This window comes from Salvelinus alpinus, chromosome 30 (genome assembly GCF_045679555.1).
Source record: "Salvelinus alpinus chromosome 30, SLU_Salpinus.1, whole genome shotgun sequence".
NCBI lineage: Eukaryota > Metazoa > Chordata > Actinopteri > Salmoniformes > Salmonidae > Salvelinus > Salvelinus alpinus.
Window position 1 is genome coordinate 38,029,872 of NC_092115.1, and position 16,593 is coordinate 38,046,464.

The following is a 16,593-nucleotide window of genomic DNA, read 5'->3' on the forward strand; positions in this document are numbered from 1 at the left end:
AGAGTGGGTGTGAGTGTGGGAGAGAGGTAGAGAGAGAGAGAGAGAGAGAGAGAGAGAGAGAGAGAGAGAGAGAGAGAGAAAGAAAGAAAGAAAGAAAGAAAGAAAGAAAGAAAGAAAGAAAGAAAGAAAGAAAGAGAGAATCGCATAGAGAGGCCTACAGGTTCACTGGCCCCTAGCCAAAGTAGGCTAATCACAGCTACATTGTATCAGATTATTCAAATTGTTTATTTTCCACCCTCAACAGATAGGGGTTAATAAAATATGGGTAATATGGGTGGTCTATCTGCATGCATCTGGAGTGGAGGTGGCTCATTGAACCACAAGATACCTAAACGTGTGTTCGCCCCCACAAATGCCAAGGCTTTAGCTCAGTGGGCTAACACAGTATTGAGTCTAGTGCACAACCTATGTCCAGTGTTCCAGTTGACCCATACCAGTCGGTCACACCTCTCACATTTAGAGACAAACGACTTCATGAATGATGTTCATACTCTCCGAGTCCAACCATTGAACATTCACAGGATTTCACACAGTGTGGAATCTTCAAGTTTCAGTCCAATCACAATCACTCCTGGGAGGAAAGTGTGTCTTTGGGGGGTTCTAAAGAGTTAGAACAAGTATATTTTGTTTTTCAAAGAGTTAAACAGAGTATACTTTGGTAAGTGCCAAGAACCCAGCCTCGGCTCATTACTGTCTCAGGGCCCTCTTGAACAAGAACAATCAAGGCTGAGTGTTGAAATATTAATTAGAGAATATTGTGCTCGGTGTTGTTTCAGAGTTCTCGTGTGAGGCTTTGCTGCATATGTAAGTGATCTTTTTTTATTTTAAACAGCGGTTGTTTTCTCCCTCAGGAAACCGGGGCCCTTTCTTCAAACTCTCCCTGGCGCACGCGGAGGGAGGACAGTGTATGCGACGCGTTGATCATGCCCTACCGTGTGCGTGTGCTGTCCCCTGAAAATAGCTTTTTAAGAAGTGTGTGCTCTAACATCTAAAGGGAATTCTATATGAAAGATTTCCATGTGACCCCTAAACATGGGCCTTTCCTGTGTGCTCTGCGAGTGCCAACTTCCTCTCCAATGACACACCTTCTGATGACAGGCTTAGCGTGTCTGTCACATCAACAGACCACCAGGAAACTGCCCACAGTCAAAGGTTCCATAACCAGACCGGTACAACAGCAGCCTAATCCAAATAACTTTAACTGAACAGGGAATGTTGTCATTTTTCCAAGCCTAGTGCTATCCTAACATGATCAAAATGTCAAGATGTTACCAAAGAAACATGAGATCACATCATCAACAGATATGACAAAGGGATTTGTCATTAATTCGCCTTAGTTCATTAGTAGGTATTTTTGAACTAAAATTCCTTTCTCTTTCTCTCTCTCTCTCTCTCTCTCTCTCCCTCCCCCACCCACCACCCTCTCTCCCTGGACCTCTCTCACTCCATCCCCCTTTCTCCCTCCAATCTCTCTTCTGTATCTCTCTCCCTCCATTCTCCCTCTTTCTCCTCTCTCTCCCTCTCTCTCCATTCTCCCATCGCTCCATTCTCTCACCTCTCTCCCCTTCTCCCCCCCCTTCTCGCTCTCTCTCGCCCCCTTTACTCTCTCTCCGTTCTACCTCACCATCTCTCTCTCAAGTGTGGGCAGGAATCAGCTTTACATACTGATCCACTGATCCTACTGTGGGCTGATGAGACTACCATAGTTATTAGCTAATTAATTACAAATGCATGCAGACAGAGAAGGGGAGAGGGATGGTGGGGCGGGGCGGGGGTAGCGATGCGACAGAGAAAGGGGGAGAGGGAGGGGGGTAGTGAGAGAGATAGGGTGGGGCGAGATGTGAGAGGGAGAGGGAGCGGGAGAGTGGGAGAAAGATGAGAGAGGAATTGTGAAGTGAGTGGTGGGAGGAAAGGAGAAGATTTCTGTATCGTTGTTTACTTTAAAGACCCGTTTCCACCTCGGCCATTAATGCAGTCAGTAATTCTCGCGTGTGACTCATCGGCTCTTTATAAAGTAGGTCAGTAGGTTTTTTTGCTCAAAGTTCTAATAAGACTTGCAGAGTTCTAAAAGCCCCTGAGTTCTCATGTTCTGGGGGGGAATCACACAGAGATTCAAGGCTCCCACGCTCACCTCTACAGTATCATGCCAAAAATTGTGGAATAGATAATTCTACCCAAAACATGTCTCACTAGATGTCAATGGTTAGTTATCCTTTTCCTTCTATTGTAGTAACTAGTCCTACATTGTATATATGCCTAAAATGATCCCATGTCTGTCTCAGGGCAGGTAGCCTAGTGGTTAAAGCATTGGGCCAGTAACCGAAAGGTGAAAAAATCTGTCGATGTGCCCTTGACCAAGGCACTTAACCCTAATTGCTCCTGTAAGTCGCTCTGGATAAGAGCATCTGCTAAATGATTAAACTGTTAAAACATTTAAATGGAAAACATTGATTCTGGCCCTTAGCACGAGTCAGGATCAGCTTTGGCCTACCCCTTCCCTAAATATTTATGGGGTGAATTTCAATTCTGACTTATGGTCAGTGTTGGCAACAGCATGTTAGAAGGGACAACAGCAGACATAACTTCACATGAGTGATACCCGGCACCCGGCGTCTGCCGCTCCCCCTTTTAACAGCTTTCTTAACTCATCCTCCCCATCTGTCCATCTGCAACCCACCCAATCTGGCTGGCCCCTGCCAGCAAGTACGTATGTGTGCTCGCAAGTGTGTGTTTGTGTGCTGGAGCACATTTGTAGCTATTCCATTGATTATTCTCCCAATTAAACTCTTAAACTCTCTTATTTTCTTTTAAAGAATACTGAAAATACTCCAATATTTGTCCTTCCACAGACCCCCTGAATTCTTTAGCTACAGCCTCATCTTCAGTTCTTCCCTGCAACTGAAACACTCACTCAGTAGTGTATGGACCAAGGTTGTACTTCCTCAGACAATAACTTACTGCCATTCCCTTTATCCAATTCTAATGTGAGAATCTTTATGTGCGTGTTCCTTTGACCTCCTGCTTCTCTTTCAATGAAACAGCGCAGTGATGGCGGACGGGGCGGCGAGGCGAGAAACAGCGAGACAAAAGCCGATGAGTTTCAAAAGCTGCAAAAGGAGTGAAAGAGACAAGGAACGGAGGAGGTAGAATGAGGGAGGAGAGGGAGGAACCCTTTAAATCATCATCTTAAAGTAATTAGAAACCTGGCGGGGCCGGTCCGGGACGGCCGCACAGATTGCCGGCTCCCGAACACAAAACCAGTAATGAAGTGGAAGGCAGAAGGGAGTGGCGGGAGACAGATTTCTTTGGGTTAGCTACACTGGCCCTAAAGTTCCTCTCAGTCTGTGTGGGTGTAAAGAAAGCTGTATTCATGAGGTGTTAACCATTTTGTTTATCCGATGGCTGAATTTATTCAAAGTGTTGCCGCTATGAGTGACAGATGGCTGCGATGTGATGGATCTGAGCAGAAGTTGACACATCGGTGAAAAAACAGGAGAAAAGGAGAGAAAAGAGAACCCAGTGGAAAAAAACAATGTTTAATGTGTTGCCCTGCCCCAGTATCTGTGCGTTAGCGATGTCGATAATGAGTAGGCCTATTATATGTCTCCTATATTACGCCCAGGAAGCTCTGATTTAAACTCCCACTACACAGCTCTGAGAGCGCTATAATGTCAAAATATGTTAATTACTCGCCAAATATGGAGTTTCGCTGAACAACTATATTCAGTTACTCCCGTTATGGCCGGTATGTACTTCCAAAAAAGGATTAAATAAACATGTCAAAACAACTGAAAAAATGCTGATCCGGCACCTCTACTCATTAGCCTACTGCCACGCATAGGTCAGAAGTCTACAACAACATTGGGGGTGCTGAAGAGGCATTTTTTTTGGTTGCTTGTAAATTAGTATTTAGACATTTTTTGGAAGTACATACTGGTGGTAATGGGAGTAAATGAAGATAGCTGATCAGCTGAACTCCATATTTGGTGAGTAACTAATGTATTTTGACATGATAACGCTTGCAGAGCTGTCAAATTGGAGTGAATCGGAGCTTCCTGTGCGTTAAAGAGACATGTCATACGCATCGGTGACATCTCTAATGCACAGATACTGGGGCAGTGTTGCCCATGCTATTTCGATGTTACCAATCTGGTGGTAATTCGAGGCTATCTGAGCTCACCGCTCGAACTGTTTCCCAGATCATATGCGCATAGGAAATGTGATTGGAAAATAGCTGTGGTGAACACTGATAATACATTTTTCAATCGAACACGTTGTGATTTTATAATTGGTTTCGACCTGCATGAAGGATGGTCTGGAATCGGTACATGATGTAGCCTAGGCCTAAAACTTTCCATGCTAGAGTTGTCCGTGATGAGATTTGAACTTGCGCTAAACGTTTGTGTTATACGCTCGTTTATGCCTTAAGTAACCATATGTCTTATGTAAGTATTTGAGTGTGAGTGTCCCGGATTTACATTTACTATGCTAAGTCTAGTCTAAGAGACCAGGTTGGCCACCCATGGAGGATAATGTTCAAAATGTCCCTTTTGATTATTAAATCAAACACGTTAAAAGCCTTCAACAAGGTGCCTGAAACAGTCTCATTTATATATTATTCTCTCATTCTGTGTCCTGATTCCTCAAGTCACACGACATCTGGAGACTAAATACTGTCAATTAGAGAACATGACTCAATACTCTCTAACTGCCCCTCAATTTATCCTGGTTAAGCCGACTGCTAACTGTTGAGATTGATGATGTATTTACACATTTATATATATCAATGGTGGGGAGGTATAATTTTAAAAAATGGGCCCTTTGAGACTCCTCTCTCCATTGGTGAGGCGATAATTGGATAATTAGTGGTGAATTGCATTATGAAATAATGAGTATATGTGGGTGTGATGGCACGTGAGTTAAGCAAAGGTTAGCGGGGTTGAAGTGGTGCGAGAGAGGGGCTCGACTGCCTGCCTCAACAGCTGAGGATCGATTATCTTGGACAGCCCTCTGTACCCCTCCAGCCCTAACCCTCTCACCCCTTCTTTCCTCCTCTGCCTCGATTATCTTGGACAGCGCTCTGTAGCCCTCCTCTACTAACCCTCTCACCCCTCCTTTCCTCCTCTGCCTCCATTCCCTACCGCTTATCTGACGGACAATAGATCCTAAATCGCCTCGTTTCCATCTCAATGAGTTAAGCCCAACAAGAGGCGAGGATCAGGAGACCAACTCCACACCACAAATGTCGGGCAATCACTAGAGCAAATGGGACGTCAGCGACAGGAAGAGAGGGAGGAAAGAGAGGGAAGGTGTGGGTCTCCTAAAATATTTTTTTAAGAAAATGCTAATACTTCTCGTGAAGAATAGATGGGATTTGCGAGGCTCGCTCTAATTCTGCTATTGTTGAACTCGCGTGCAGACGGGCGAGATTGACACACCAATCACGTGAGGGAATGAGTTGTGTGTGTGAGCGTGTCAGAGCTGGAGTAGTGAAAGCATGCTCACACAATAGGCAGCTTCGGGTTGGCCCGAAAGTCTGGCCAGCAGTTTAAAGATAATCAAAAGAGGTCTTAAGAGCAAACCCGTCTCTCTCCCTCTCTCTCACACACACACACACAGATCTCTCTCATACATAATCAGTAATGCGAGACTCTACACAGTGTAATTTGCCTTTGATTGCTCTCTCTCTCTCTCTCTCTCTCTCTCTCTCTCTCTCTCTCTCTCTCTCTCTCTCTCTCTCTCTCTCTCCCTCTCTCTTTCTCTCTCTCTCTCTCGCTCTCTCTCTCTCTCCCTCTCTCTCTCTCTCTCTCTCTCTCTCTCTCTCTCTCTCTCTCTCTCTCTCTCTCTCTCTCTCTCTCTCTCTCTCTCTCTCTCTCTCTCTCTCTCAGAACACTGAGCTGTATTCGAATATGCAGACCCGTGTATTCGCAGCCTAATAGAGAATAAACAGAACAATTATCACCGCATAGAATAGAATAGAATAGCCTGCAGTGAACAGGCTATATAGGCCTAATACAGCTATATAATCAGTCTATAGAATGTATTGAGTTACAGTAGAATGGATTATAAGAGGTATTAAACCGTTTTTTTTAAAGAATGTTTGGATTAAGGCTGTTTCCACAATCGCAGCCTATTTGATGTTGATTGTTGCAAACACTTTGCCCAAGTGTATTTTCTCACAGGCTGTTGCTTCTCTGGTAGGCCCCTACTATAGCCAACAGATCGTGTTCACAGGTATAACCGAGTTCATAGGTCTTAGAATATTTGACATTCTGCGACAGATGGGTCTTTAGAAGGTGCCAACTAATATTAGTTCCTTCTGGAAAGGCAAGTGTTCCCTAAGAGTTGTGTGTGTGTGTGTCTGTTTTACTTTCGGAAAGAAGAGAAAATCTCTTAAAGAGCCGTGACGAGGCCCAGGCCGTCTTCTAAATGTATTTTAATACCCCGTCCAATTCATCCACCATCTCCTGTTTAATGAAAGGAGTTGTGGCCGGGTCTGGCTGGGGCAGGCTCATTATGCTGCAGTTAGGTAAAGGGCTGTGTGAGAGCAGCGGAGCTTAGGGTCCCTACAGGCCGGCTCACAGGCACAATACACCAGGCGCTGCCTCCAAAGGGAGGCCCTGCCATGCCATTATACTGCCTTTGCTAACGAGCCCTTCATACGCCTTTGATATAATATCAGCATTGAAATCTGGATAAATCTCCCCGCGCTAACAGCCAAATCCCATTTGATACGGGTGTGTGTATGTGACTGTGTGACTGTGCTGGTGAGTGTGTTGTCTCTTCACCTGCGCAGCTCTGTTCTGGCAGACGAGGTTATGGAGGCGCGCGACGCGCTGACACGCATGTTAAAACGGCCCCGGCACACCGGATTTCATTAACGAATCCCCTCTCACATGACATCTCGTGAGCCGATCTGAGCTGAGTCGGAATTAGAATAAAATCTATGTTTAAGTAGATAAAGTGGATATAGCCGTCTCTATTGAGTCAAATCTGATCTGATAACAGTTATTGGATTAAGCCACACACGGAGGGGTAGTCAAAATATCTAGACGGGTCTTGGTGAATAGAGTTATGGAATTATGAATGACAATGAAATAGCCCCATTGGAGAAGCGTCATAGGAAACTGGTGCACTTTTTTGGGTTTGTATTACAATATCTCATACATTTGTGAAGCATGGCTGTAGGCCGACACAAGATTTGGACAGACCTTTCAAGTTTTTATTGTCACGTGCGCTAGTATGGGCGGCAGGTAGCCTATCACTAAAGAGCGTTGGGCCAGTAACCAAAAGGCCGGTGGTTCGAATCTCCGAGCTGGCAAGGTGGGGGAAAAAATCTGCCGTTCTGCCCTTAAGCAAGGCAGTTAACCCCCAACAACTGCTCCCTGGCTCCGATGAAGTAGACGTCGATTCGGAGTGGTTGGGTTGAATGCGGAAGACACGTTTCAGTTTGAATGCATTGCAGTTGTGCAACTGCCGTTCTGGCTTGCTCTTTCCCAACGGTGGTGTAATCATTATCCGTAGTACTATATATATTTTTTAAGTGAAGGAGAACAAAAACACACGAGAAATAGAAATAAGAAGAACATGAGATAGTAAAGCAAGCTATATACAGGGTCAGTGCCAATACCATATTTACAATGTGAAGGTATACTGGAGTGGTAGGGTTAGATACAGTGCCTTCGGAAAGTATTCAGACCAGTTGACTTTTTCCACATTATGTTACGTTACAGCCTTATTCTAAAATGGATGAAATAATAAAAAATATTGTCAGCAATCTATACACAATACCCCATAATGACAAAACAAAAACTGTTTTTAGAGATTTTTGCTAATTAATCAAATTAAAAAAACGGAAACATTACATTTACATAAGTAATCAGACCCTTTACTCGGTACCTTGTTGAAGCACATTTGGCAGTGATTACAGCCTTGATTCTTCTTGGGTATGACGCTACAAGCTTGGCACACCTATATTTGGAAAGCTTCTCCCATTCCTCTCTGCAGATCCTCCCAAGCTCTGTCAGGTTGGATGGGGAGCATCGTTGCACAGCTATTTTCAGGTCTCTCCAGAGATGTTCGATAGGGTTTAGGCCCGGGCTCTGGCTGGGCCAATCAAGAACATTCAGAGACTTGTCCCGAAGCCACTACTGCATTGTCTGGGCTGTGTGCTTAGGGTTGTTGTCCTGTTGGAAGGTGAACCTTCGCCCCAGTCTGGAGGTCCTGGGCGCTCTGGAGCAGGTTTTCATCAAGGATCTCTCTGTACTTTGCTCCATTTATCTTTCCCTCGATCCTGACTAGTCTCCCAGTCCATGCCACTGAAAAACATTCCCACAGCATGATGCTGCCACCACCATGCTTCACCGTAGGGATGGTGCCAGATTTACTCCAGAGGTGACGCTTAGCATTCAGGCCAAAGAATTCAATCTTGGTTTCATCAGATCAGAGAATCTTGTTTCTCATGGTCTGAGAGTCTTTAGATGCCTTTTGGCAAACTCCAAGCGGGCTGTCATGTGCCTTTTACTGAAGAGTGGCTTCCGTATGGACACTCTACCATAAATGCCTGATTGGTGGATGGCTGCAGAGATGGTTGTCCTTCTGAAAGTTTCTCCCACCTCCACAGAGGAACTAGAGCTCTGTCAGAGTGACCATCAAGTTCTTGGTCACCTCCCTGACCTAGGCCCTTCTCCCCCGATTGCTCAGTTTGGCCGGGTGGCCAGCTCTAGGAAGAGTCTTGGTGGTTCCAAACCGGTGCCGTGACCCGGATCTACAGTTGCACTGGGCTTGCTGTTGGGTACATTTGAGGGGTGAATGTAGCACATGGGGATGTGTGAAACTTATTCCTCAGCCTGAAGTATCCCACTTGCGCCAGCGAGGCGCCAACTGCTAAGATGCTTCAGGAGGGCTGTCACGTGTGCTAGCAGAGGTCCCGAGTTCGTGCCAGGTATTGGTCGAATTGGGAGGAAGTGTTACTCGCTACGCAAGCAACGTCCTTTACACATAGAGAAGATATAAGGGTCAATGCAGATAGTTCGTGTAGCCATTTTGTTCGCTACATAGCAGTCTTATCGCTTGGGGATAGAAGCTGTTCAGAAGCCTGTTGGTGTCAGACTTTATTCTTCGGGTACCACTTGCTGTGCACAAACAGCGAAAAAAGTCTATGGCTTGGGTGGCTGGAGTCTTTCCTTTCACACCACCTGATATGATATAGAGGTCCTGGATGGCAGGGAGCTCGGCCCCAGTAATGTACTGGGCTGTTTACACCACCCTCTGTAGTGCCATGTGATCGAGGGCGGTGCAGTTGCCATAGCAAGCAGTGCTGCGGCCAGTCAAGGTGCTCTCAATGGTGCAGCTGTAGAACCTTTTGAGGATTTGAGGGCCCATGCCAAATTATTAAACCTCCTGAGGGGGAAGAGGCGCTATTGCACCGTCTTCACAGCCATTTTTTTGCGTGTGTGTGAAGCTCTCGACCCGCTCCACTGCAGCCCCGTCAATGTGGTTGTGGGCGTCCTCACCCTCCTGTTTCCTGTAGTCCACGATCAGCTCCTTGGTCTTACTGACGTTGACGGAGAGGTTGTTGTCCTGGCACCACACTGCAAGGTCCCTGACATCCTCTCTGTAGGCTGTCTCATCGTCACCAGTGATCAGGCCTACGGACTTTGTGTCTCCAGCAAACACACCCCTGTGGGGCCCCCTTGTTGAGGGTCAGCGTGACGGCAGTAATGTTGCATACCCTCACTACCTGGGGTCGGCCCGTCAGGAAGTCCAAGATCCATTTGCAGAGGGAGGTGTTCAGTCCCAGGGTCCCAAGCATTTTCACTTTTGTTAGAAACATTTTTATGTATATTACACGTTTTCATTTACAGGATAGCTAGGCTCACAGTGGTAGGCCTACCCTTTCTTCAGGGTTTGGGTTATTGGGGGAAAGAGATGCTGATCTGTCAAGGACAAACAAATGTGCACTCTTAAAGGGTTGAGGGGCTTTTTGGGTTGGGACAGGGCTACGGAATACAATTTCCCCTCATAATTGGTCCTTTACGAAAAGGGATGGATAGGCTTCTCTTCAAAGCTTCCCAACCAAACATATCAGCCTTGTCTCATAGATTAGACATAACATGGTAGAAGTAAATCCGAGACACTCAAATTAGTATGATATGTTAGGTATAGTTACATAAGACAGAAGGTTACTTAAGGTAAAACAAAAGGAGGGTGGTTGGTCGAGGTGGATGGGTAGGCATATAATGCAAATGTTTAGCAACCCAAAGGTTGCGTGTTCAAATCTCTTCACGGACAACTTTAACATTTTAGCTAATTAGAAACTTTTCAACTACTTACTACTTTTTTAGCTACTTAGCATGTTAGCTAACCCTTCCCCTAACCCTAACCTTGACCCTTTAACCTAACTCCTGACCTTAAACTTAACCCTAACCCCTAGCCTAGCTAAAGTTAGCCAGCTAGCTAAAGTTAGCCAGCTAGCTAAAGTTAGCCACAAAAAAAATCTGAATTCGTAACATATAATACATTTAGCAAATTCATAGCTGATTGCACATTTACAAATTCTAAACATATTGTACGTTTGGCAAATTCGTAACATATCATAAGAATTGTAATAGGTAACATATCATCCTTAATGGATGATGGACATCCACAAATGAATACATACCATACGAAACTTAACATATCATATTAAATGGAGTAATTTGGATTTAGGTACAGAATAATACAAAATACTCTGAGACCAGGTTGAACATATCAATCTTCTGGTAAAGAACCTGATATGACCCTGTGGATAATGCATCAATAGCCTAATGATCCAGTAAATTGTAGGCTGCCTGGCATACAGCAGAGAACAATAAAAGTCCCGTAGTCCCGTAGCCTATGCATTGTCCATAATGACCAATATCTGTAGCTATACTGTCTGTTACCCGAGTGCTTTGTCCTCTAGCTCAGGGGCACTGCGCATCACAGCGCCCCGCGTGTGTTTGTGCGCCGACTCATTTAACAGACCAACACACATAAATAATCAACGGAAACTAAACATATTAAATCAAGCCTTGCCTTTAGACCACATATCTGTGCCAAGTTTTTCCGCACAGTCCAGGAATCTCTAAGCAGGCTTAGAGGTCTTTTAGAAGTCCCCTTTTCGTTTTCAACGCGCGGATTGGTTACAGTGCAGCTCATTTGCATGCACCGCGGTATAAACCCTCCCGCCACTGCAGCCCTCTCGCGCTGGGAGAGCACACCTCGGAGCGAGCATAGCAGAGAGAGTCAGGGCTTATTACCTCGTCGTCCTAAAACGAACACTGTCGTACCCAACGAGACTTGGAAAGTGCTTTTGTCTTAATAAATAGTTGAGCCAAGGGCAGCCAGTTTAGTGGATTTTTGTTTTGTTATTTAAATAGGCAGGATGGGTATGAGAGGGTGGAATTGGTGGGTGCTGGTGTGCACCTCACTGTCTGTCCTGCCCGCTCTCGCGGAGGGAAAGACAGTGAAGTATGAGACATTTGAGGAGGACGCCCCGGCGACTGTCATCGGAAACTTGGCCAAGGACATTTCAATCAGCCCCTCCTCGGGCTCCAAGACAAATTTCAGGATGATGAAGCAGTTCAACTCGTCTTTTATCCGTTTGAGGGAGAGCGACGGACAGCTGACTATCGGAGAGAGAATTGACAGAGAGAGAATTTGCAAACACACCCTTCACTGCCTCATCGCATTTGATGTGGTCAGCTTCTCCAAAGAGCAGTTCAAACTCATCCACGTCGAGGTGGAGGTCAAGGACATCAACGACAATTCCCCCGAGTTCCCCCGGAAAGAGTCGAGTCTGGAGATCTCCGAAAACACAGCTGTGGGCACGCGGATCCCGTTAGACTTCGCTGTGGATGAGGACGTGGGTTTGAATTACATCCAGAGCTACCAGATATCCGTTAACAGTCACTTCACCATAGATGTGCTCAGCAGAGCCGACGGGGTTAAATATGCGGAGCTTGTGCTCATGAAGGAGCTGGACCGTGAGACACAGGCTTCCTATGCGCTCGAGCTGGTTGCTATGGATGGTGGCAACCCGTCCCGCACGGGAACGACTCGCATCAACGTCAAGGTGAAAGACTACAATGACAACAGCCCGGTGTTTGACAGGAACAATTTCTCAGTCGACCTCCCTGAGGACGCACCGGTAGGGTTTCTCTTACTGGACCTGAACGCAGAAGACCCGGATGAGGGGCTGAATGGGGAGGTGGTGTATGGGTTCGGTAACCAGGTGCCATCAGAGATTCGACAACTTTTCAGAGTGGACCGCAAAACGGGACGCCTCACTCTCGAGAGCCCCATTGACTTTGAAAGCAAAAAAACGTATGAATTCGACGTCCAGGCGACTGACCTGGGTCCAAACCCGAGCCCGGCTATCTGTAAGATAGTGGTGCAGGTGCAGGACGTTAACGACAACGCGCCAGAGATCTCCATCACGCCTATGACCTCCATCACGGCGGGAATCGCCTATATCACGGAGTCTGCGGCACGCGAGAGTTTTGTTGCTCTGGTCAGCACCTCGGACAGGGACTCTGGTGCTAACGGACAGGTGCACTGCACGCTCTACGGCCACGACCACTTCAGGTTGCAGCAGGCGTACGAGGACAGCTTCATGATCGTGAGCACGAGCCCGTTGGACCGGGAGAAAATCCCTGAGTATAATCTAACAGTGGTGGCAGAGGACTTGGGTTCCCCACCATTCAGAACCATCACCCAGTACACCATCCGGTTAACGGACGAGAATGACAATGCCCCTGTGTTCAGTAAGCCGGTGTATGAAGTGGCTGTGGTGGAGAATAACGCACCGGGTGCTTACATCACCACGGTGGTCGCCAGGGACATGGACTTGGGCCACAACGGTAAGGTGAGCTACAAGCTCGCTGACACCTATGTTATGGGCTCTCCGGTGTCTGCTTTTGTCTCACTGGACCCCGCGAGTGGCTCCTTTTATGCACTCAGGAGCTTCAACTATGAAGTCATGAAACAGCTCGAGCTGCGCATCACAGCCAGCGACGGTGGGTCCCCGCCCCTCACCGGAACCGCGACCGTTAACATTAGGATAGTGGACCAAAACGACAACGCACCTGTCATCAACCAGCCCGTGCTCAATAATGGGTCCGCGGAGGTTCTGCTGCCCCGGGATGCGCCCTCAGGCTACGTCATCACCCAGGTGGAGGCGCGAGATGCTGATGAGGGCGTGAACGCAGAGCTGTCCTACAGACTGGCATCTGGAGAGGCATCCGTGTTCTCCGTTAACAAAGCCACCGGAGAGGTCTACCTCAACCGCATGCTCAGTCACGGCGTGGACGAGACCCTGCGCGTGACCGTCACGGTGAGTGACAACGGGAGACCTGCGCTCACCACCTCCGCCACGCTTCACTTCCTCATCATTGCGGGCGCCCCTCCGAGCGACAGGACCGTGTACCGGGCCGGCAGCAGGGAGGCAGGGGAGCACACACAGTGGGACCTGTCAGTGGTGATTATCATCGTACTCGCGGGGAGCTGCACGCTCCTGCTGTTAGCCATCATCCTCATCGCCACCACCTGCAACCGGCGGAAACGGGACAAGACTGGAGATGACACAGACTCGTACGGGGAGAAGGAGACTCTGGAAAGAGGCAAAAACAACAGCGACAACCCGCTGCTGCCGCTCCACGGAGTCGTGGGAGGGTTTGAAGCCCACACCTTCTCGAGCCAGCCCGGTTTTGCCGGGGAACACACTGGTAGCAGTGACCTGTGCTCCGCCTCAGAAGACGGGAGCGAGGCCCCGTGCGTCTACGAACCGGACAGCAAACCCAAGGTGAGATTCTGTTCCTTCTCCCCCTTCCCCTCACTCTCTTTCTCTGTATGTGCCCTCAGCCTCACACAGTGATCTTGTAATGTGTTACTGTCCATGGTGCTGAACTGTGCTGTTTCTCTCTCTTTTCCGCAGGGCTACTCCACTCTGCCCGGCTACGGAAACGGCTACAATAACGGTAAAGAAGTGGTCAGACCAATCACCATCTGGAAGGGCAACTCCTACACCACCATCTCCGCGAGAGACCCCGCGTTCAGCGGGAAGGACAGCGGGAAAGGCGACAGTGACTTTAACGACAGCGATAGTGACATCAGTGGCACCGACCTGAAGAAGGAGGGAGTACCGGTACCCCCCATGGGCGGCCAGAGTGGTAAGAGATACTTCTATTTCTTTATCATAACCATTACAGTCATTCGAAAGAAGTCAATGTGTACGCGGTTTTTCTTTTCTGTTTGGTCGCACAAGAAGACTAACCTCTAACCCCTCCCTCCTCTATCTTTCTCTCAGGTCTATGGGCGTGTACCAGTGAGTGTAAGATTCTGGGTCACTCTGACCGCTGCTGGAGCCCTTCCACTGTACACGCTAACACCGGTCCCTCGCCCGTCCCCACCCCTACCGGCCAGACCCTCTCCTCCTTCAACAGTCTTTCCAAGACGGCCTCGCTGCCCCGAGACTCGCTCCGGCGGGACAATTATTACCAGGCGCACATCCCCAAAACAACCGGCCTGCAGAGTGTGTATGAGAAGGTTCTGCATAGAGAATATGACTATGTCCTGGTCACTCCTCCCATACCCATGAGAGTTCAGGAGATTAGTGAAATCACTATCCCAGTCTACGGTCCGACCACGACACGGTGTCCCAGCAATGAAGTCTAAAGAATAACCTAAATAACAGCATTCAAAAATGTGTTTCATTTAATTTATAAAACCATGACAATGAGAATAACATGTTGCTTACAAATGTATGAGATTATTTGTCATGTAAATTAGTTTGTATATCCTAAAGAATATTTGTGTATTTTGAATTTTTAAGTGTTTCAATGTAAAAGTCACATTTGGACTCTATATCCAATCACTGTTAAGACTTTGTTGAGCATATACTGTGTAACTTATGCAAGGATTTGTACATAAAGAGAGTTTATTTTTTATAAAAATCATAAATAAACACCGACGATGTGTACATATGAATTGTAATTATACTGATTCTAAGGCATGCCTACTATTCAAATGGCCCAGAAACCACGGTTTGATGCCGGAGACTCAATGTATCAAGTTGATAACTATGTATGAATTTATTTAAATGCAATGATGTAATAATTGTTTAGATTTTCTATCACCATATTCGAAAGAAAATAAATGTTGAAATACCGTTTTGAAACATGAATCTTGTCTCTGACTTATTTCTGTTCACTCACTCCTACATCAACCTATTTAAAACATGCTACTCTTAGTCCTGGAGGAATATGGGAGTTCAATAAAAAGTGCTTCTATGTTATTAAACAGAGGCATAATCCTTAATCAAGGCACTTTGCCCCCTTTGACAGTTAAATAATAGCCCTAATCTGTTGTACAATTGGAGCCGAGAGGTGTCGCTATTGAAAAAACTGTGCGCTCTGACAGGACAGTGGAGGAGTGAAGGATGACATTTCACCTACAACCGAATATAAACGATGAACCTCGTCTCGTCTACATTTGAATGATAATTTAGTTTGACTATTGGCAATGAAACGATCTTGCGGTCTAGTCATTCTCGCTAGAGGCAGCAGTCGGAGCCAATCAAACTCATCAATAAGATTAACATACTCATCCGTGTATATTATAATCTCCAGGGGTTTCTGCATGTCTAAAGAGTCTAATACAGTCTGTAGACCGACCTCCTCAAGGCACAGAATAATAAACAGTTGCGCACACCACTTAATTAAAACGCATATGCCCAATGGGCGCCTATGCGTAAAAGCACGTTCGGATAGAAAACTGTTTACGCATCGATTGACTATTGCCTTTAACCACAGGATGTAATTAATGTGTTTGGTAATAAAACATGTAATGATAACTCAATCAGCGCACATACAGCTGGGAACTAGATATCCCACGTCTCCATTGAGATAATCATTTTGGATGGATATTTGTTCCCATGGGGTCTTCACGGAGTGGCCCATACTGTATCGTTAGCTCGAGATAGGATGCCACACATTCCACAGGATCCACCTCGGACCTTGGGCCCGTTGGAACTGAGGGAGGAAGAGAGAGAGAGAGAGAGAGAGAGGAAGAGAGAGAGAGAGAGAGAGGGAGAGAGAGAGAGAGAGAGAGAGAGAGAGAGAGAGAGAGAGAGAGAGAGAGAGAGAGAGAGAGAGAGAGAGAGACTACTGCAAGAGCAGCTCAGATCCCCTCTGACTGAGCGTATTGTATGTATTGTATGTTCCAGGGTGATTTAAGGAAAGGCTTCCTTACAGCCTCTGCATCAGCTGTGCACGTTCACATCATTTGTGTTCCACCTACGGAACAATCCGCGTTCCCGTTTGAATAGGACTCCCAAAGAAATGTTGGAGATATACATGAATATAAACCAGACTTTCCCATTGCGCATCATATATGCCTGTCAAATGTAAATACACACATTTTGACAAAGGCTTTCTTAGGTTGTGTAGGCCCACGCTGTCTGGACGTGTTTTGCACAGAAGGTAGCGCACTTGCCCTGTTGTTGGTTCAAGATCCGAACAGTCTGTTCTCTCTCAGTCTTCCAAAGCCATAACATCGTTCTACTCTGCATTC

The 16,593-nt window shown here is 46.7% G+C and overlaps 1 protein-coding gene across 1 annotated transcript; it reads left to right on the forward strand.

Moving 5' to 3' along the window:
• The first annotated feature begins 11,213 nt into the window (after nucleotides 1-11,213).
• Nucleotides 11,214-15,205, forward strand: LOC139559912 (protocadherin-8-like). Its single transcript, XM_071376363.1, has 3 exons — nucleotides 11,214-13,825; nucleotides 13,958-14,192; nucleotides 14,330-15,205. The coding sequence occupies exons 1-3, from the start codon at nucleotides 11,408-11,410 to the stop codon at nucleotides 14,695-14,697; spliced, it is 3,021 nt and encodes a 1,006-aa protein (XP_071232464.1). The 5' UTR covers nucleotides 11,214-11,407; the 3' UTR covers nucleotides 14,698-15,205.
• The last annotated feature ends 1,388 nt before the right edge of the window (nucleotides 15,206-16,593 follow it).

What these genes read in the sequence shown, in the direction of transcription:
- LOC139559912 (XM_071376363.1), top strand. Translation starts at nt 11,408, where the DNA reads ATGGGTATGAGAGGGTGGAATTGGTGGGTGCTGGTGTGCACCTCACTG. An exon ending in AACCGGACAGCAAACCCAAG is followed by an intron (nt 13,826 to 13,957) that starts GTGAGATTCTGT and finishes TCTTTTCCGCAG; the next exon opens with GGCTACTCCACTCTGCCCGG. An exon ending in CCCCATGGGCGGCCAGAGTG is followed by an intron (nt 14,193 to 14,329) that starts GTAAGAGATACT and finishes TCTTTCTCTCAG; the next exon opens with GTCTATGGGCGTGTACCAGT.